General features: G+C 35.5%; 2 protein-coding genes across 4 annotated transcripts; one reads left to right on the forward strand and one right to left on the reverse strand.

Moving 5' to 3' along the window:
• The first annotated feature begins 3,240 nt into the window (after positions 1-3,240).
• On the forward strand, positions 3,241-5,453 carry LOC131437231 (NF-kappa-B essential modulator-like). The gene is made up of 4 exons (XM_058606416.1): positions 3,241-3,391; positions 3,494-4,408; positions 4,465-4,790; positions 4,849-5,453. The coding sequence occupies exons 2-4, from the start codon at positions 3,506-3,508 to the stop codon at positions 5,069-5,071; spliced, it is 1,452 nt and encodes a 483-aa protein (XP_058462399.1). The 5' UTR covers positions 3,241-3,391; positions 3,494-3,505; the 3' UTR covers positions 5,072-5,453.
• Positions 5,454-6,624: 1,171 nt separating this feature from the next.
• LOC131436780 (uncharacterized) lies at positions 6,625-12,472 on the reverse strand. 3 transcript variants are annotated; one of them, XR_009230665.1, is made up of 5 exons: positions 12,269-12,472; positions 11,694-11,845; positions 10,461-10,510; positions 6,863-7,533; positions 6,625-6,802 (listed from the first exon to the last, which is right to left on the reverse strand). XR_009230665.1 is itself a non-coding variant. In XM_058605687.1 (2 exons), exons 1-2 carry the CDS (start codon positions 11,440-11,442, stop codon positions 7,469-7,471), a joined length of 1,047 nt encoding a protein of 348 aa, XP_058461670.1. In that variant the 5' UTR covers positions 11,443-11,564; the 3' UTR covers positions 6,980-7,468. The 3 variants fall into 3 exon arrangements, 1 of the variants encoding a protein (XP_058461670.1); XR_009230664.1 differs by lacking the exon at positions 10,461-10,510 and having other exon boundaries at positions 6,630-6,802; XM_058605687.1 differs by lacking the exons at positions 6,625-6,802; positions 11,694-11,845; positions 12,269-12,472 and having other exon boundaries at positions 6,980-7,533; positions 10,461-11,564.
• Positions 12,473-22,129: the final 9,657 nt, after the last annotated feature.

Here is a 22,129-nt window from a genome sequence, read left to right on the forward strand (position 1 = left end):
ACCGGCGGCGGCTAAACTGGGCCGATATGACGTACGATCGGTGTGAGGCAGAATGAAAAGGTAAACAAAGTTTGGAACAGCAGCACGTTGGGAAGATTAAATTTGTTTGATTTGCTAAAATTATAAGTTTAATCATTGTTTTGCGATTAAAATCGAAGTTATTATCAGTTATCGATTGCTGGTATTTAAATAATTAGCAGGTAAATGGTGATCTAGTGAGATTAAACATCGTTACTAATTATGCTAATCTAAAATAGTACGGACGGAGATAATAAAAGTACGGTAGAAGTACGGAACAGTTGGCGGAAATATTAAGAAGTTTTCCACTGTTAGGGTGAGTTAAAACTTAAAAATAAGGTAAAATAGACATTACAAAACAAGCTAAAATATTTATGCAGGATCGCAGTACTGGCTGTGCATTCGTTAAAAAGGGAAAGAAGCCTAAAAAGAGGAGAAGAAAACTAATCGTAAGTAAAGTGAAGAACATGTAACATAACCTAGAAGCTAAAGTTAAATTAAAATTGCAGCTTTGATCTGCATCTGAAACGGGCAGATTCATCGAAAGTTTTACTTGGTGTAAATCCGAACAATGTGTTTTGCTATTGAATCGAACTATATGTGTTAAACATTTCATTTTCTAGTGGGTATGAGTACAGCACAAATGTATATGCAAAACACTTGAATCGGTCAACTCTGTTTCAATTGAAGTCTATGTGGAAAACAATGTGGCATTCACATGAAATGCATATAGAACCTAAAGATATCGATATATCTGATCGTTTTATGTGCATTTCATATAAATGTAGCATGATTGCCACTAAATAGTTTTTACACTCATTTTATGAGTTAAGTGTATATTTTCATGAATTTCATGTGTTCTATAAGCAGGGATAGATCAAATGCTTTGCACATGATGCTAGCGTGTAAATAATTTTCAGTGTACACGGGAAACAATTGATTCACAATCAGATCTGCTCGATTTAATATATTTTATTGGATTTTTAATAGCAAAATTTTTATTATCGATGATACAATATATTGTTTTTAGGATCAATAATTAAATGAATTATTAATGTGGTATTCTGAACAATACACATACTATACAATTTATTGTTTCCATTTTTATCAGCTACGATTCTTTTATTTACAATTTATTGTAAACAAGATGGTCACATTTTTTTAATAGTCTAGAACATTATATTGATAAGTATTCCTAAAATCACTGCGAAGTTTTGGATGGTTTTGTAACAATGAACCGTATTGTTTTTTACAATATTTTCTATTCGGGCCGGGAACGATGCATGTAAACATCAGAACTAAATATGACTCGAATTTTTTGTAGGTGTGATTCTTTTGGGTATGTAATTCAAATTTACAAATTACCAAATATTTCTGTCTTGATTAATTTAGAATAAAAATTTTGTTCTCCGTGTTTGCAAAGCAAAGCAAAGTCTTGCCTTTATATTCCTTTTGTGGAATTTGATCTTTCTGTTTCAACAGACTTCGAAGCCGATTCTTAGCGTACAGAATCATTACATGGTATGATACTACGATCGTACTGACACTAAGAATCCTTCCAAGTCGGGATAAGAATATACGACAGGTGGCTTGTAAGCCAGCGCCCCAAGCATTGAACCGCCAACCCGGGACAATTGATTGCAACTGTACGTTTCGTTAGTTCTTTTTTAAACAGAGTATAAGCACTTATTTTAGAGGCTGCAAACAACTATTTATTTCATTGAATTAGTGACAAAAGAAAAAGTGGTTTAATGTATAGCAAATATTGTTGCTACAAACTACAAAATTAGATATCGGGTATTTCTCAGTAAATTTGTTTGTTTCTATAAATGTTTTGATAAAAATAACAAATATTTTATTTGCGCGTTCCTACCGATTTTTTTAGATAAAGAAATAATGTATAGTGCTTTGAATTTATAAGATAGGCAGTCGAAATAGATAATAAGGTCTAAACCTAAAATGATTAATATTTCAACATACGCTTTTGTTTGTTAAAATCATACATTTTTGATTATCAATAAGAAAAAAACAGATTTCTTTCAAATTAATTTCCAAGGCAATCTTTTAAACTAATTCCATTTCGATTTTTATCCATTTTAAAATTGTCAAATGCTTTCAACAGCATTTGGGCCCTTTTGTCGTAAGACGATCGAGTTTTTGACATGTCACAATCAACTGGTTTGTTAATTTTTATTCTATCCAATCAATCGGTGCTCTAACAGTCCAGTCAAGATAGAGATCCTACATTGAATATTTTATGTGAATAAACTAGCTATCTGAAGTTTTGCAGGTTTAGTACTATGTTGAATTATCCATACGTACACTTAAATTGCTTAAAAGTTCCAAGGAAACGAGATAGGCACATAAATTTTCTTTCCAAAACACCTGCAAACTTTTTCTATTATCCATGATAGAGAAACTTTTCGGTTTATAAAGAACAAAACTGAAACGGTTTATTCAAACAATAAACTTAGTTGTATCATTACACAAATACGATGATGGATGAAATGAATCATCAATTTTTTTCTTGATATAAATGTAAAACATGATTGAATCAATAAATACATTGCCAATAACATCAACTCAATTTTTGTTGACATGTAATAAAGGGTTAATTCATTTCAACAAAAAAAAAACTGAAAATATCATATTTTCGTTAACTAGGATCAGAATTTAGCTTCAAATCAAAGAGATATATTTGTTGATGTAGCTTGAAATTAACTAACTATTTATTACATGTCAACAAAAGTTGAGTTGATGTTATTGGCAATGTATTTGTTGATTCAATCATGCTTTCACTTCGTATAAAAAAATCTTACTTCTATCAACGATATCATTTTTGTAATGTTTATTGTTTGAATGATCCGTATCAGTTTTATTTCTTATAACCCAGAGAATTTTTCTCTCTCGTGAATAATCATAAAAGTTTGCACGTGTTTTAAAAAGTAAATTGATCTCTTCTTTCGTTCTCTTGGGACTTTGATATGTTTATCAAAATACTGATTGAAATAAACTAATCCTCTCTTAGCAAAAAAATATCTTGTTATGAAGTTTCAAACAAAAATATCAAACCAGATTTTCTCCTGTCACTGTTTCAATATAATTAATCGTTTGTTGAACCCTAATTTTACAATATTTACAATTATTTTTCTCTGCGTGAGCGTAGTAAATCCTACTGGGACGCGTTCACAGCTTCTACATCGAAACGCATTCAATTTTTCAGTGTTGTAATTTTCTGGACTTATTTTTTATTTTTATATTAACACCGACAGCTCATGAATAGTCCATAGGAATAATTTTTTTTTCTATCTCCTTAATAAAATTTTGAATGATTATTCCTACAGTTGTTACATCATACAAAGCCGATTTCTAGGTAAGCAATCATTCCTAAATATATAGTTGTTTTATAAGCAACAAATATTATGTGAGCAATTTTTGTTTATTGGTTTACTTGCGATTGTTTTTCTTTAATCAGAACCGCTAAGATATGTCTGACGAAGAGTCATTCATCGTGCTGGGATCGACGCCGACTCCGTCAATGGAGTTTTATAAACCGGAAGATAGCATTCCTCCATCTAGCAAGTTAATGGAAACTTCTTCGACGCAGATTAATTCTAATAATTTCAGTTTGATTCAAGCAGATGAGTCATTGAATGGTGCCATATCAATGCATGAAAATCAACCTTTGTCGAAGAATAACACAAATAGCATAGGCAATTCCCTGGCAGCAAGTGTCATCATGGGTGAAACCAAACCAAGCCTGCTGCAAGTTTTTCCCAGTTTGATGAGTTCGTCACTATCGATCGACGAGGTTCAAACATTGCAACATTTGGTGGATGAGTATGGCAAAATGAAGGAAAGTCTGCAGAATTCAAATGTCGCGATGAGGAAGAATTTCGTGAACATTCAAAAGTGGCAAGATGAAGTTAAGGTAAAATTTCTAGACCAGGAACGAGCAATCGACGGACTAAAGGCTGTGATCGATAGTCTCACAAGTGAGAATCAGGCTCTCAAGCAAGCACTTGCTGCACGTGAAACCCATATCAAAGCACAGGAAACTCAGATACAAACGGAAATATTGGCAGCCCAACAAGAAACGAAAGATTTGGCCAAACAGATTGAAGCGGAAAGAACTTCGGCAGGTGAAGAGATAGATGAACTGCGAAAGGCAGTCTCAGAAAAGGAATCAATTTTGAAAAATTTGGCCAAAGAAATAGAACGTTTGGAGTTGGAAAGGCAGGAATTTGTAGTTATTAACTCCAATAAACCGGATTCCAAGGATAGAGCTGATTTTGAATTTATCAACAAGGAAGAGCACAATCGGCAGCTTAAAATGTTGCAACGGGAGATGTCAGTTGTGGTAGCAAAGAATCTAGAATTCGAGGACATGGTAAGTTTGGTTTGTCTATACGAAAATGGTATTATACTGAAGAAATATTTCAACAGAAAAAAGTATACATTGACGAACTAAACTGTCTGAAGGCAAATCTGATTGCTGCAGAAGAACTACACGCAAAGTACCGCGCAGAAATACATCGTTTGGCAAAGGAAGTCGAATCGAAGAGCGTCTCATTTGCAGAAAATTTCAGAGAACTGAAAAGCGTTAGCGAACAGGTAGACGTCCTTACGGCTCAGTTGGATATATACAAAAACGATTTCGAAGCAGAAAGAGCCGCTCGCGCCGAAATAGCAAGTGAGAAAGATCGTGTGATGAGCGATTTGAAACTGCTTCAGAAACGTAACCAACAACTGATCGATGAAGTGCAAAAAGGGTAATTTTCAATCATTGAATATTTATAACATTTTCATCACTTTCAAACTTGATTCCAGGCGATCAGCTGAAGAGAATGCGATTCGCGCGGCGAACGAGTCATTAGATAATCGTGATCCGAAACGTGTCTCTGAGGGTGCTTCAGGAGGAACATCCTCCAATCCGACTACAGACGATCAAGAATTTAAACGGCTTGTATTGCACTGTCCACTCTGCAGCGGAGTCTACAGCGATCTGGCTACGCTACAAAATCACGTGGAAGATTGCAGCGGTGTAGAATGAACGAGTCGCTTGTTAGGAGTGTTTTTGATTTGTGATCAGTAGTTTTTCTTGAATTTAATATCAAACTGAAGAAAAGCAGAAATAGTTGATAAATGATTATATTTTCAGGACAAGTTATGAACAGAATAATTTGTTTAACATGTTTCTATATTCAAATCTGTATTATTACACGTTAATATTGGCCATTTTAATGTATTTTCATATCGATTAAAAAATCTTTTCCTCTGCAATGTATCAACATTTTCCGAGATTCAGTTCGAATTTCAATTAATTGACAAGATGATATAATACATAAAAATTGTTCAAGTTACGAAGATACTTGTTTTCCAACAAATCCTATTAGTTCATGTTGAAATAAATACCACTGAAAAGACTTAGTAAACGCGCAATTTTTACATTTTTGTACTGTCACTTTCTTGATTTGCAATAAACTAAATAATTACACGATTAGCATACTCATCAACCATTCGGGATTTAAATATGTTTCAGATGAATCCAATTGTGGTGGTATAGACAAATCGACTGGAAACTCACAACTAGATTATAAGATTTTTTGGACGGAAATTAATATATATTTTTATTTGTGACAGTGTTCGTGTCATGATTCCGACTGTGTCCGATTTCCGGTTCCGGAATTACAACGTCATAGGCCATAGACACGATACCGAAAACCGAAAAATATTTTTAAATTGGGCTTCGATTGGGGTTTTTCGATTTTTAGATACATGACCTCCGAGAGAAATGTCTGGTCCGGGGGACTGAAATATTACAGATCCCATTACAAAGTTATAAAAACAAAATTAATGCATTTGATGTATCTCTCTCAAAATGGTCGCCAACCTGAGAATATCATCGAGTTAAGCGATTTTTCGATACATCAACGTAACAAAATAGTTCACATGCCAAATGTGTATTTCTATTATGGCTCCACAATGTCGTCGAAAATGTAATAGAAATTAGAAAAACTTACTTAGTCGAATGCCAGACGGGTATCTGCTGTATATAGGAAACATTTCCATTCAGTCACGTACCCAGAGGGGGGGCCCGAGGGGCCCGGGCCCCTCCCGAAATCAAAAACAGATATATAATTATTTAGAAGGTCTATGACATGTGTTGCAGAAATAACAAGACAGTGAACGTAAAGAAATGTAACACAATAACAGTTTCAGTGGAAAAGTTTAAAGTGTTTGTTTAAAACACCCGTAGAAGGCACACCGAGAATTAGGTACATAAGCAATCTTCAGTAACATTAATTTTTATCTTTGGGCCCCTCCCGAAACGAAATCCTGGGTACGGGCCTGTTTCCATTCATCTCGATTCATGGCTATTCGACGCTAGACTCGGTAGCTACGAAGGGTCCGCAGGTCGTCCTCAATTTGATCGATCCTCCTTACCTACTGATCACTCTGGACACGGACTTTGTTTTAGAAATTTGAATATTTAAAATTGTTTCCTATTCAAAGAAATAACTATAATTCAAATTTGTATATCGCTGCGACCGATTTACAAATCTTGCCGGATCCGTCATATCCTCTTCTTTTCCCGAATACTACATTGTCAGGTAAATTTTTCGATATGCATCACCGTTTCCAAGAAATCCGATCCGCTTTGCTTCCGTTTTTTAGGTGAATGACTGACTGGACTATGGAGCTGAATAGACCCCATCCACTAGCCTCCAGTTCAGTAATTCGTATCCTTACATCCACGTGGTACTGGATGGAATACGAGCAACTGTTACGGAGTTTTATGTTTTAGTTAATCTTTTTTTTATTTCTTTCTTTCCAGACTCACCAACGGAACCAGCAGGAATCAGGAGGAACTTCAAGAATCCAACGAGGAGCGAAGCCAAGGCAGATATCCCAGTCAAGCAGCAGATTTTCGGATCAGACACTAAGTACAACTTTAACGTTTTAGGTTTGAAACTGAAGTGAAGTCCAGCTTCCTATTTACGTTTATTCTTCTCTGTTTCTTCTCTCTTCTTTATATCGAAAGTGCTCTAAAATGCACTGAGTAAAATAACACTTTCAGTTATACATAACAGCTCTTCCCCTTTTGGAAGATCATTTAATAAAATATAAATTCAGAGTTTCGAACGAAATAACAAAATATATCAACTGATACTTCTAAAACAATTCGAAAAGGCCAAAGCCCCTAATTTAGAACATTTTTAGTGTAATAATAACTTAGCTATATAAAAATTCACTCTCGACCCTTGCCGTTCTTCGTCGCTTCGAGCGTCTTAGTTCGACCTTAGCCGTCTCCCTCAATTCTCGTTTCCTTTTCCTGGTTGATGTCATCTCTTCCTCAGGAAATCCGTAAAACTGCTCATCGTCGCTGTCTGCTCTCTTTTCCTCCGTTGGGAGTCCCAAGGACACCAACACATTTGGCCTGGTGTTGTTACTTTTGCCTGCTACTTTTAGCTGCGTTCGGTGAGCCATTATTGTTGCGTTTCCAATTGCAACCTGGAATGTATTGAGAGAATATCTTTTAATAAAGGTTGCTTTCAACCATCTGAACTGATTGCGGGGATCGTGGTTTTTATACCAGACCACATCTCCCGCTATCAGTTCGTCCAAGGGGTCGCTTTTAGTAGCATTCTCTTTTGGACTGTTAGTTTTAGCATCATTCGGGATAGTGTGGGTTAGTAAATTTTGTTTGAAATGCTTTTTTGGATGTACAAGGTCCAATAAAGTCTTTGGTGAATATGAGAAAATTTTCTCTGACGGAAATTTACCGTCCTTTGTCATGCTATTATTTCTATAGTTAAGTAAAAAAATGTTTATTAAATCTTCTATTTCTAAATGTGAATATATTGGTTCCATTAGGAACTTTTTTAAGACTTCTTTTACTGTTCTAACTAGCCTTTCCGCCTGTCCATTACTCGAGGGGTTATAAGGTGGACTCTTCATTACTTTTATTCCTTGATTTTCCAAAAATTCCACAAAATTATGTGAATTGAAAGGTGGACCATTATCCGATACCAGAACGTCCGGTAACCCAAAACGAGCAAAAAATGATATTAATTTTTTTATTACTTTAGCACAATCCGTACCCCTTCTCATGTACTCTACTTCCACCCACTTTGAAAAGCTATCCACTATTAAAAGAAAATTATAAGATGAGAAATGAAAGAAGTCTATATGTATTCTGCTGAAAGGTTTTGTAGTTGGAGTCCATTTGGACTCTATGCTTGGTTTATAAACGATAGCCATGCTGTTACAAACGTCGCAACCCGCTACATATTTTTCTATGTCGGAATTAATTCCAAACCAGTAAACAAACTTTCTAGCTAATTGTTTCATTTTTACTATTCCTGCATGGTTGGCATGTAAAAGTTTTAAAGTCCCGCCTTGTAATTGCTGCGGTATAACTACTCTGTCCTGATACAACAAGCACTCGTCAACTATTTCCAAATCATGCTGATTAGAAAATATATTAACAAGGCGTTTGTCAATTTTTTTTTGGCCAACCATTTTTCATAAATCTTATAATTTCCTGAAGAAAATCGTCTGTTTTTGTCATGCTAGCTATCATTACTGTATCAATAGGAATTTCCCTTCCAAAATTTATGCTTCTTATCAATTCTTCATCCAATTCCCTTGGCACCTTTTCTTCTAATGGAAATCTTGAACAAAAATCCGCGTTCCCCATTTTAGAAGACGGTCTATATTGTATTTCAAAATCATAAATTGATAGTTCCAAAACAAATCGTTGTAGTCTAGTAACGTATATCGAGTTTTTGCCTGTTTTTCCAAAAATCCCTACAAGAGGTTTGTGGTCTGTATAAACCAAGAACTTTTTCCCATACAGGAACTTATGAAATTTTTTTATTGTGCATACTAACGCCAGAGCTTCCAAGTGAAGAATAGGGTAGTTTTTCTGTGCTGAATTTAAAGAAAAAGAAGCAAAACATATCGGCTGTTCAATTCCATCAATAATATGTGCCATAACTCCCCCTAGGCCATAGCCTGACGCGTCTGTCACTATTGCTATGGGTTTTAAAGGGTCAAAATATACTAGAATTTTTGCATTTAAATCATATTTTTACTCTCTTTGAATGCTCTATCGCAATTTTCGTCCCAATTAAATTTTGTATTAGATTTTAATAAATTGTATAAATAAACTAGTTTAGAAGATAGTCTAGGCATAAATTTGTTATAGTAATTTATTAAACCCAAAAAGGATTTGAGTTCTGTCACATTCCGTGGTACATTTGCGTTTTGAATTGTTGAAATTTTATCTGGACAAGGTAATAACCCTTCATCACTAATAATGTGTCCTAAAAAGGGTAGTTTACATACAAAAAATTTACATTTTTCCAAATTTACTTTTATGTTAACAGAGGATAGCCTCTCCATTACTAAATAAAGCTTTTCTTTGCAGTCTTCAAGACTTTTACCTGCTATCAAGACATCGTCTAGATAGCAACAGACATTTTTCATTCCTATTAGAACCTGATCCATCACCTGCTGAAATATAGAAGCGCTAGAAGAGGCTCCCTGTGGTAATCTGTTGTATGTATAAAGACCTTTTAATGTGTTAATGACCATAAATTTTCTAGATCTATTAGATAGGGATAGTTGAGTATAAGCTCCCTCCAAATCTAATGCGCAAAAGACTTTACATCCTGCCAGACCTGCGAATATATCCTGTGCAGTCGGCAAAGGATACGAATTAGGGATAATCAGTTTATTTATGGACACTTTACAATCTATGACTAATCTGATTTCATCATTTTTTTTCATTACTACCACTACAGGCGATGCCCATTGGCTTGTCTTTACTGGTGTTATAACTTTCTGTTTCTCTAATTTATCTAAATATTCCACAACCTTGTCTCTCAATCTATATGGGACCTCATACGCTTTTTTAAAAATAGGAACCTCCTCCTTTAATACTAAATCGGCCTCGAAACCTTTTATAGGTTCAGAGAAGTCTTTTAGAAACACAGACTTAAATTTTTTCTTCAGATCTATTGTGATTTCAGCCTCATCCTTGTTAATTATATTGTTTATAGTTTCATTTTTTTAGAAAAATTGCCTCCAATCATCAAAAAATACGTCCAACCAATTTCTTCCCAATAAGGGAATAAAATTATTGTCACAATCTAGAACCAATAGTTTTAACTTAGCTTTTTTATTTCCTACCCTCACAAAAACGTCTGCCTCCCCTTCTATTTTCAACCTATCCCCGTTAACCACTATTAAATGTTTAAAGCATTTCGAAAGTGTATTTGTGAAACAAGAATAATATTGAGCTTTGCTCATAATCGAAACCGAAGATCCACAATCAACTTCCATTTGGATCATATTCTGCTCTATTTCAATACTAACTATGCAAGGATTGTTTATGCTGTTAATAGAGGAAAGTTGCATGCAAACAAAATCACCTGTGTCGCGATCTTCCTCATCGCTCTCCGAATCGTCCGCTCGCATCCTGCTAAATATTTTATTTAAGTTGGATACTTGACTGGGTCCTGCTTGCTCATATTCATCTACAAATTTTACCATATTACGCTGTGAATTTTTTAACCTGAAGCATTTCCGCTTGATGTGCCCTTTGACACCACAATAATCACAGGTCATTTTTGAATAGTCAGGTTTGCTTCTTTCCCTGCTATCACGCCATTCCGTAGGCTTGAAACGATCGTCTTTATAATAGGGAAATTTGTTTTTATAGTTGTATCCTAACCTGCTTTTTACATTACTTCTCGGGGATTCATATCTTCGCTCAACAGAAGGATTTTGTTTCATAGCCAATTCATATATATGTTTTAATTTGTTCAATTGCGAACCACTTCTAAATGCCGTATTGTGAGATGCAATTCGTTCTTCCCCGACAGGTGCGTTTACCACAAAATTCTTGGCGTTTGTCTCCGCCATCTCCCAAGTCGTTAGAAATCTTTCGGTTGCTTCCAACGTTTGCATATTTTCATTAATTAATTTTTTCCTTAGACCGTTGTCCCGAACACCTGAGATTATACGGTCTATAATAGCAGCTTCTTTGAAGTTGCCAAAAGCGCAAAATTCAGCCTGTAACTTTAAAGCAAGCACAAAATCCTCCAAAGATTCATTTGGCTGCTGAGATCTGTTGTTAAATTTTAGTCGTTGTATAAGATCAGACTCCGTTTTATCAAAACGCGCCTTTAATTTCGTAATTATTTCAGCAAAGGTTGCATCGTTCAAATTTCCATTAGGGTACATCAGCTTTAATTCACTATATACTGCTGGCCCCGATAAAGCAATAAAATGAGCTTTTCTGTCGCCCTCCGGCACTTTGTTTACTATGAAAAAATAATCCAAACGTTCCGCCCATTCCGTAAAAGAACATCCTTTACGGAAAGGTTCGATCGTAATGCTCATTTGTGCCATTCAAACTTTCAAAATATATAGATTTTAAATTCAAAAAAATATATACGTAGAATAATTATATTATTTTTTCCGAGATACACAATAAAATTAATGAAATAACTTCCAATATAACCGAAATAAGTAAATATTTATATATATGCGGAAAAAATATAAAAATCAATGAATAATAAATTTAAAATCGAAATTGCACTGAAAAATTATTTTCACTGTCACTGTAATATTTATAAAAAAAAAGAATTGGTTTAGCTTACCCCAATATCCCCTCTGTTATCAATTCTTAGCCACTAAGCTGTGTAAGTCCATGTATTAGATTCCTTTCCAACAATCGTCGGTCCGTCCACCCTTTGGCAGCTTTTTTTTTTCATATATTTATCTCCAATCACGAGATCACAAAATTAACAACCTAAAAAAAATAGAGAATTGTTACTATTGTTGCAAAGACAATCGTTTCTTTATTATGATGAACAATAGACCCAAAAACAAAAGACTGACGCCACCAATCAAAATGGCGTTAAAGTGAAGCTTTTCTAATAAAAATCTGCCACACTCACTTATTTTATAATAAAATCTACTCCTTAAATTCACTAGGCCGTTTTTTTTCTTCCTACTTACTGTTCACTTATGTGTAACCGGTACGTAAAATAATCTTTCGAACTAAGGAAAAAAAGAAAAAAACTTAACTCGAGGCCCAATTAGTTTCATCAAGATTTTTTTTTTTGTTAATATAAAATTGATTATGTGAATTATGCACTCATTCGTTTTTATTCTCGTCGCCACTTTTATGTTTTAGTTAATCTTTTTTTTATTTCTTTCTTTCCAGACTCACCAACGAGGAGCGAAGCCAAGGCAGATATCCCAGTCAAGCAGCAGATTTTCGGATCAGACACTAAGTACAACTTTAACGTTTTAGGTTTGAAACTGAAGTGAAGTCCAGCTTCCTATTTACGTTTATTCTTCTCTGTTTCTTCTCTCTTCTTTATATCGAAAGTGCTCTAAAATGCACTGAGTAAAATAACACTTTCAGTTATACATAACACGGAGAAGCTTTGATCATATGCTGACAGGGAAGGAGTCCTCTTGAATGGATGTCGGAGAGTCTGTACTCTATATGTGCTGTGTCTCGTTTGATTGAGTTATGTAAAGGAAGCATTTCGCTTACTGCATATAAGTTTTTTTGTTTTTTTCATCTTTTCATTTTCTTCGCGTTTTGCCTTTGGCTTATCAGTGCATTAGCAGTTCTATCTGAACTACCATTGTCAATAGCGCCCCTTACACGATCATTAAAAGTTTCATTACTAAAAAGTAATGACACTTTTAATGGTCGTGTAAGGTCTACGAGTTCAGTAATGACACGAGTAATGATGGAATTCCGGATTTTCCATCATTACCAACATTACTTCATCTTCTTCTTATTTTGTGTGGAAGTGCTGAATATCGTCAGTTGTATTAGATGAGAAAATTTGACAACCATGAAGTAAACATTCTCTTTAGAACTATACGCGAAAAAAAATTCTGCAAATGGCAAAGTGTAGATTTAAATTATTAATGTTTCATTAACCTTAACGTTGCAAATGCAAATCAAATTTATTTTCAGCTAAACGAAGATCAAGAATATTGCTAATATTCTTTAATTGCTGAGAGAAAGATTTCTGGTTACAAGCCCCGTGCTGGGGTAGTTAAAAATACTCATCATTAATAATGAACGTGTAATGCTAAAAAGTAATGATGTACAGTAATGCAGTAATGACGAGCGTTTGAACAGAAGTGTCATTACTTAGTAATGACACTTTTAATGATCGTGAATCAATTTAAGCCGCTATGTGCTCTTGCTTAAATATTTTATTAAGTGGAGAGTTGCCCTTACTCCGAAAATTTTCATTACAGTAGTAAAATGGACATCTCTGCTCGGACGTACGATATTACATTGAAGGCATGGCGAGTGTAAATATTCCAATAGCGGCCCTTATACGAGAATTATTTTTGCCATTTCCAATGATGGCTAAGTAATGATATTTCAAATTTGCATAAGCGGACCTTACACCAAATACAAATTATAATACGGAATACTTCGACAAATTTTCAAGGACAAATTTTGCATCGTGCGGTACACTGTCATGATACACTGTCAGAGTGACAATGTACTTTAACGAGTTTTCTATAAAACTAGCAACACTGAAGGGTAAGAACAAGTTCACCATAGGTGCTGTTTATTATAGTGAAAAATAAATAAACAAACAGTTTTTATCTGATAATCAAGATCACAAGCGAAATGTAAGTTAAACAACAATCTAGAATAGTTACACACTTAAATTTTTTAGCTGAGTCTCGGCAAAAAAAATGCCGAGATTCGCACAGCCGAGTAATCAGCAATCATCTCGCAAAAATAAAATTACTGAGCGTCTCGGCACCCTCAAATTTGACAAACGTCAAATATTGCCGATATCGTCAGCATAAGATTTACTGTTTGCTCAGTGAAACGTTCACTGAATATTCGGCAATCCAATAAAACGAAAAAATGAAAAAATAAATTACCGAATCATCAGTAATTAGAAATCAAGTCAATTAATTTTGTTTGTAATTTCTCAACATTATAAACACGCCATTCAGTAACAAAAATTCATTTTATTAACACTTAAAGGAGGCTTACAAATTTGTTGCCAGTACTGCTTAAAACCTCTACCTGAAAACATGTAGCATAAAAAAAGCGGCGTTTCCAGATGCGACCACCTTGAGTCGAGCTGGAAATATGAAAATAAAAATATATATTGATTTTTGGCTTACAAAAATGTTCAATATTTAATGAGGCATATACGGTATTGTTCAAAAAATAAACTTACTTTGATCTATTGAATTATTCCATGCATTGGGTTATTTTTTCGCATATCCCCCAAAGTTTTGTCTCGAGGACGCTTTGAGCCCCGTGTTGGGTGTTTTTCCCTTATAATCGCGAGTGCTCTGATAAAGTCGCTTTTTATAAAGCGAAACATGTCACTATATTTTTTCAATATTTTTACTTGCAAGTGGTTCCACGCTTCTTCGAAGATTATCCATTTTTTCACTCGAGAATTTCATTAGAAAATAATCGCACAATGCGAAGCGAAAATGTAACGCAGCAATAAATGACAGCTGTCGTGCTGAATCTCGGCAACAGCTAGCGCATATTCCGAAATCTCGGCAAACGTCTCTGCTGATGTCGGCATATCTGTTGTTTACTGATAAATCCAGCAAGCAATTATGCCAAATTTCGGCAAAGTGAAGCATTTTACCGAAATATCAGTGAATGAATTTAACGAAGTTCAGAAACATGCGTATTAATTACTGAGCAATCAGCAAATTTACGTGTTGCTGATCAGTTTCGGCATTTTATTATGCCGAACTCAAGAAATGGTTTTAAGTGTGTAAGCCACCATGAATATACTACTAGCTGTATTGATATTTGTAGATTCGTGGGTGTTTGTGTTCATTTTTCATCTTTTGTGCTAGTGCCGGTGATATTTAGACTGATTGTTGCAGTTTAATACAGCAATGATAAACATAAACAAACAAGTTTGTTTTGCACCGTAGCAACTAGCATAAAGCGTTGCCAGAAACGATCTCCTTCCACATTTTCAAACTATCGCAATAAAAGGGAGTAATTTGCTAGGCTTACTTGTTCAGGCTGTGAACCAAACATTGGCGGTTCGTTTGTATGGGACTTAGGGGTATTATTATTTGTATTTGCTTACACGATCATTAAAAGTGTCATTACTAAAAAAAATATCATTTTAATGAACGTGTTTGGTGCAGTAATGACGAGTTTTCTATGCAAATTTGAAATATCATTGCTTAGTCATCATTAAAAATGACAAAAAAAATTCTTATGTAAAGCGGCCCTTACACGAGAATTATTTATGTCATCTTTAATGGTAACTAAAGTAATGAATTTGTATGGAGAATTTATCCGACGACACGACCAGACACTCCGAAGAAAAATCGGAATAAAAAGTGTTCGTGAGCGATTTACCAACAGTTACCATAAATATAGCGACCCCTTGAAAATGACAAAAACTAACTATTCGAGCAACACTGTTTAGGTTGCTATGGACTAGTTACCAAGGAGCACCAGAATAAATAAACAAACGGTTTTAAATAGTTATGGAATAATTCCACATTTCATTATTAAAAAATTGCTGATGACGTGTCTGGATCGATAGCTTCCGTTCGAAAAGTTGTTTCTACACTAGAACAACATACGACACAGATCCGCGACGTCGTTTGTCAAAAGTTTGATGATGCAATCAAAAAAGATAATTTGGCATCGGTAGAACGATTCTTCAAAATTGTTTCTTTACTTGGAATGCACGATCAAGGAAAACATCTGGTGGAGGATCGGTTGATAAACTGAATGCGAAAGACATTGATGCCCTCATTGGTGGAATAACAATAATTCATTCGAGGGCTTAATTATAATATATAAAATTGGTCAAACGCCGATTCTTGGTGAGTGGTTTATCTTCGTATAAATGGATTTCTAATCGCTTTGTGTTTTTTAGTTTGATTTCGAAAAAAAGTTCTCTGGAACCAAATTTTTTAAATGAGTTGATTGAAAAGTCCCGATTGAATACGCAAATGCAGGAAATTCTTGGGATATATTTACTTTTTGAGCGTTATTTCATGGAAGAAATCATCCTGAAAGCGATAATTTTGGACAGCATTGAAACGGGGCAGCAATGCTCCAGCATGTTGGATGATGTATTTTTCATTATTCGGAAGTGCATTCGACGTTCGAATGGAACGCAATCTAGTTGATTGGAACAAGACTTCATAAATGCTTTGAAATCACCTCTGAAATCTGGTTACCGGTTACATAGATCTAGCCCAATCGGCACTTCAAAGTTCAATCCAGCAAGGGCAATTACAAACTAGTGACTTTGAACTAGTGATGTAATTCTGGGAACGTTATGAAAGTGATAAATGCTTTGTTAGATGAATATATTCCCTCTGAAGATAACACACGAGAAGTTTTTTATTGTCTTAAACAACCGAAATCAAATTTTTGGTAGTGAATAATTTGCGTTGCCGGTACGGTACGTCACTACGAATTACATATTCGTTATGAGACAAGTACTCCAGAAGTGTCGAGAATGCAACGCGCCATTGACTTCAAAGCGGCGTACAATCGCTATGGCAATTTATGCACGAATACGGATTTCCGTATAATTTGACGTAGTTGGTCGAAGCAACGATGAGTAATGTGCTACGTCCAAGTATTTGGGACGCCCTCGAGTCGTTTCAAGTCTCAGAGAGGGGTACGGCAAGGTTTTGGATTCTTTTGTCTCTTGTTCAATATTGCTTCGAAGAGCGCGGATCAACACGATCTTCTGAAAGTACGTACAGCTCTTTGGCTTCGCTGACGATGTTGATATTGTGACACGTAACTTTGAGAAGATTATGGAAAGAAACATCGAGCTGATAGCCGAAGCTAGAGGTATCTGCCTGGCTATAAAAAGATACAAATTAAAACAAATGAGCAAAAATGACTCAAAACTCTTTGAAAGAATAAATTTAATACTTGCCAGCGGGCAGACCCTGTCAGCTTGGAGCGATCTCGATCTTCAGTTCAGCAACGCCATCGCACGGCGTCTCATTCAACATGTCATGTCAATTGTATGGGTGCACAGCCCTGCTATTTTGGCGCGCACGAATTTGACATTTCTCTCCTCTACTTCTATGTATGAGGTTCGATGCGGGCTCACCTGAGGGCGACATGCTCGCAAAAAAGGATGTTGCCAATGATTTGTTCGGGAAATGTGAGAGCTGGATATCTTGTTAATATGATGTCTTTGCAGCGGGCCAACTACACTCAGTGGTTTCGTTTCAAGTGAGAATACCTTGTTTTTGTTTACATTCCATATGTAGTTACCAAGGCTACTGGTAACTGTTTTTCAAAATCAATAACTTTCCAACTTGTGTTGCCAGTTCCAACATTTTTTCAAGCAAATCCGTTTTGACATTACCAGTTACTGAGGGGTAGTTAAATTTGCGATACAGTTTTGATAGTCGAGTGGCAGGTCGTGTCGTCGATTTATCATTTACCCTTACACGTACATTACAAAAGACATTACTTCTTAGTAATGACACTTTTAATGTTCGTGTAAGGCCCGCTATAGAAAATTCGTTATTACTGCACCATACACAGTGGCGTACAGAGGAAATTTGGCGCCCGGGGCAAAATAAGAGACAAACAGACATGACAGTATGAGTAAATTCTTATGAAAATAATTTTTCGTGATGCGCTAGTTCCACCTATATTGTACTGCGCGAACTATTTACGATCTGTACACCCCTTGTGTTATGTAAAAGTTTTTTACTAGTTGGTTTCCCCTCGTTTGTCAACACCGATCAACTGCTTGCAGGGATGCCTGATTTCATCAAAATATTTGAAAATGAATCGTCACAATAAATTATTGGATTACGTTGATAATATATTTAACTTTTTCGCGATGTTGGAAGGTAACCATTTATTTGACTCAACGTTGTTCATCTAGACTATTTTTTATTGTGTTGGTAGTTTTCACCCGAAATTAGGTGGCGGCAGACCAGAAGCAAGTAAATATTATAACAAAACGGGTTTGATTTTGCATTGCGTTGGAGGATGAGAAGTAGGCACAATTATGTATATAGTTTTGGCAATATGTATTAAATCTGTATCCTGCACAGGCCTTCCGAATGCTCATGCGTGCACAAATGCGACAGCGAGAGTGCACCGAAAATGTGTGTGTCGCATATATATCCTGTGAGCGTGAGCGCCGACTAAAAGAGCAAACCAAAAGCGTGTACGAGACGCGTAGCGAGCACATAGAAACGGGATGTACTGCTTGAAATTTCAGAGCATCGCATTTTCTTCTGCGCGCGACTCGTGCCTATGTTCGGGATTGGATATCCAACCACGATATATCCCGTTCCCTGAGTATCAGACATTCGTCTTGCTTCTTGCTATAGTATATCTATACGCTTTTGTTCTAGCGATACACAATGTAAGCTTTGATCTCTAGGAATCAGAATTAATGGGCTCAAGTGGCTCGTTTCTTTTATCTTGCTCGAAAAGCAATCAAAAGCTTTCGTGTACGATGAGTTCGATGTTCGGATTTACTGGGTGGGATTCTGCATCAAAGCACAGTACATTACGAAAATTTCAATAGTGCAATTACAGGGTCCGCCATCTAACTTTATTTTTTAACTAGCGGTTATTTCGACATTGGTAACCTTAATGTCACTTCTGATTTGACAGAAACTTAGTTTTATCTTTCCGCTGAACGAAAATGGCTGTGTATACGCTTGGGGAACGTGTGAAAATAGTGCAGTTTTACTTTGAAAATCATGGTAATGTTTCGGAATGTGTGCCAAAAAATCATCTTCTCCGATGAGGCACATTTTCATCTCGGCGGGTATGTTAATAAGCAAAACTGTCATCTCTGGGGGACGGAAAACCCGCACGTTATCATAGAGAAGCCGATGCATCCTCAGAGAGTGACGGTTTGGTGCGGATTTAGGTCTGGCGGCATCATTGGGCCATTTTTCTTCGAAAATGATGCGGGAGCTGCCGCCACGGTCAATGGCAAGCGCTGCCGCGTCCTGATTAGCGATTGGTTCTTCCCGTTGCTTGAAGAGGAAAACTTGGATACCATTTGGTTCCAACAAGACGGCGCTCCGTGCCACACTGACAACGCTACGATCGATCTTCTGCGCACAGTCTTCGAAGATCGAATTATCAGTCGAAATTCGGATGTCGTTTGGCCGCCTCGGACCTGTGATTTGACGCCGTTAGACTATTATCTTTGGGGGGCTGTCAAAGATAAGTGTTATGTGGACAAGCCAGAGACAATTCAAGCCTTGAAGGACAACATTCGTGCAGCCATAGCTGAAATAAAGCTGCATACAATCGAAAATGTATTAAAAAACTGGACCGACTGTATGGCGTACTGCAAGGCCAGCCGAGGCAAATGAATGAAATTATATTCTACAATTAACCGGAAGGATTGTACTTTAATATGAAGAAATAAATTTTGTAATTGAATGAACCGTTTGTGTTTTATTGCATGTTTAAAAAAAAGTTACATGGCGGACCCTGTTTATTAGAATATCCACCCCGATTCTGCAATCCGACGGATTTGTGATACGAACGAGTCTACACTTTCGTTCGAGTTCGAATTTTGCATTCTTCATTCCGTTCGACTTGTATGATTCGATCGACTCTCGTTCGGGAACACTTGAAATTTCGAACACTAACCATCAATGCTGTCAACACTACTTACACGTTCTATATTATTCATATTATTAATTTCTTAGTAAATGAAACCGTCACACTTGTATAAACGGAATGCAGAATGGAAATTGCACATTCGATCGGAATATTTCGAATCGATTGACGTTACCGAATCACCAGTAATTAAAAATCTAGTCAATTAGTTTTGTTTGTAATTTCTCAACATTATAAACACGCAATTCAGGATCAAAAATTCATTTTATTAGCACTTAAAGGAGGCTTACAAATTTGTTGCCAATAGTGCTTAAAACCTCTACCTGAAAACATGTAGCATAAAAAAATTTGAAAAAAGTTTGTCGGAAGGCTCGCATTTGATACCGAATACTGTAAAAACCATGCAAAGAGTTTCAAATGCTGACAGTATTTCCGGTCCTATGGGAATTATTACATCTCTCCAAATTAATGAGCAGTCTCCTTCGCCAAATTCCTCAGATATCACTACCAACAGCGGCGTTTCCGGATGCGGCCAGCTTGAGTCGAGTTGGAAATATGTAAATAAAAATTAATTTATATATATATATATATATATATATATATATATATATATATATATATATATATATATATATATATATATATATATATATATATATATATATATATATATATATATATATATTGATTTTTGGATTTTCAATATTTAATGATGCATATACGGTATTGTTCAAATAAACTTACTTTGATCTATTGAATTATTCCATGCATTGGGTTATTTTTTCGCATATCCCTCAAAGTTTTGTCGTGTTGGGTGTTTTTCCCTTATAATCGCGAGTGCTCTGATAAAGTCGCTTTTTATAAAGCGAAACATGTCACTATATTTATTCAATATTTTTACTTGCAAGTGGTTCCACATTTCTTCGAAGATTATCCATTTTTTCACTAGAGAATTTCATCAGAAAATAATCGCGCAATGCGGAGCAAAAATGTAACGCGACAATAAATGACAGCTGTCGTGCTGAATCTCGGCAACAGCTAGCGCATATTCCGAAATCTCGGCAAACGTCTCTGCTGATGTCGGCATATCTGTTGTTTACTGATAAATTCAGCAAGCAATTATGCCAAATTTCGGCAAAGTGAAGCATTTTACCGAAATATCAGTGAATGCATTTAACGAAGTTCAGAAACATGCGTATTGATTACTGAGCAATCAGCAAATTTACTTGTTGCTGATCAGTTTCGGCATTTTATTATGCCGAGCTCAAGAAATGGTTTTAAGTGTCCTATAGTCCAACACTTGTTGTTACTAGAGGCCGTATATACTACTTCGCACTCCACAAGTGTCACGGGAGAAGGATATTTGTTAGTAAAAATTTCAGTATTGGTATTATTCGCCTGCGACTCCGGTTCCGGTATGTTCCGGTTTCAAGGTGTTCGGATGCACCACTAAACTCATTGACTTCCCGAGTGAATGTTTCAACAATATCCTATATTGAAGTCCCGGCAAGTCTTGATTCACAGCTTTTGTTCGAGGAAACTGAAGAAAAATTTGCAATACTATCGCGTAAAAAATAAAAATTTCTCTATTTTTTATAAATGAAATTACGTTATATAAAATAAACGAGTGAATAGGATTTAGACAAAATAGTTGATTCATTGCATTGCCATATTCTAAACAGTTGTTATAAAATCATTTTAAATCACCAAATAAAGGTCAACATATTTCACGCGCGTCTTTATTTATTATTTATTAATCTTTATTATTTCCGCTTTATTATTTTAATTACTTATTAAAATTATTAATTGGTTATATTGGTTGATCTGGGCAGCCGGCTACCGAGAAAAATATTAATTTATTGTTTGAAATATTAATATCAAGTGTTTTTTACTACGTGTTCAATATATCGATATATGTTATCTCTGTTATTAACTTTGTAATATTAACGGATTTGCGCAATAGTTATAGATTATTTATTTATTTATCATTCAATTTACAATCCTGACAGACAATCAATAATATGAAAGAAGAAAACATTCCAAATGAAACTTTTTTTCGAAGTTAGACGGAAATTGATAGATTGAATGAAGAGATAATTTAGTAAAATAGAGTAATCAGAAGTGAAACATTGAAAATATCTGATAACTAAAAGGAACAAGAAACTCCTGCAATTGTCGCCTTTTACGACATGGAAGCAGGAACCCAGTGGATCTATTCTTGGTTCATTTTTTTCCGCCGGATTCCACACGGCATCTAGGCTGGTACTGTCCGGAGAGAGCTAATAGGTACTATCAATCTCCTAGTGGACCCCAGCCCCTCGTACAGACACCTGAGGGCGCCATATTCGCCAAAAAAGGATGTTGTCAATGATTTGTTTGGGAAATGTGAGAGCTGGATATCTTGTTAATATGATATCTTTGATATCGGACAATGGAATACACACATAC

This window comes from Malaya genurostris, chromosome 3 (genome assembly GCF_030247185.1).
Source record: "Malaya genurostris strain Urasoe2022 chromosome 3, Malgen_1.1, whole genome shotgun sequence".
NCBI lineage: Eukaryota > Metazoa > Arthropoda > Insecta > Diptera > Culicidae > Malaya > Malaya genurostris.

What these genes read in the sequence shown, in the direction of transcription:
- LOC131437231 (XM_058606416.1), top strand. Translation starts at nt 3,506, where the DNA reads ATGTCTGACGAAGAGTCATTCATCGTGCTGGGATCGACGCCGACTCCG. An exon ending in ATCTAGAATTCGAGGACATG is followed by an intron (nt 4,409 to 4,464) that starts GTAAGTTTGGTT and finishes ATATTTCAACAG; the next exon opens with AAAAAAGTATACATTGACGA. An exon ending in ATCGATGAAGTGCAAAAAGG is followed by an intron (nt 4,791 to 4,848) that starts GTAATTTTCAAT and finishes ACTTGATTCCAG; the next exon opens with GCGATCAGCTGAAGAGAATG.
- LOC131436780 (XM_058605687.1), bottom strand. Translation starts at nt 11,442, where the DNA reads ATGGCACAAATGAGCATTACGATCGAACCTTTCCGTAAAGGATGTTCT. An exon ending in TGAGGAAGATCGCGACACAG is followed by an intron (nt 7,534 to 10,460) that starts GTGATTTTGTTT and finishes AATACATTCCAG; the next exon opens with GTTGCAATTGGAAACGCAAC.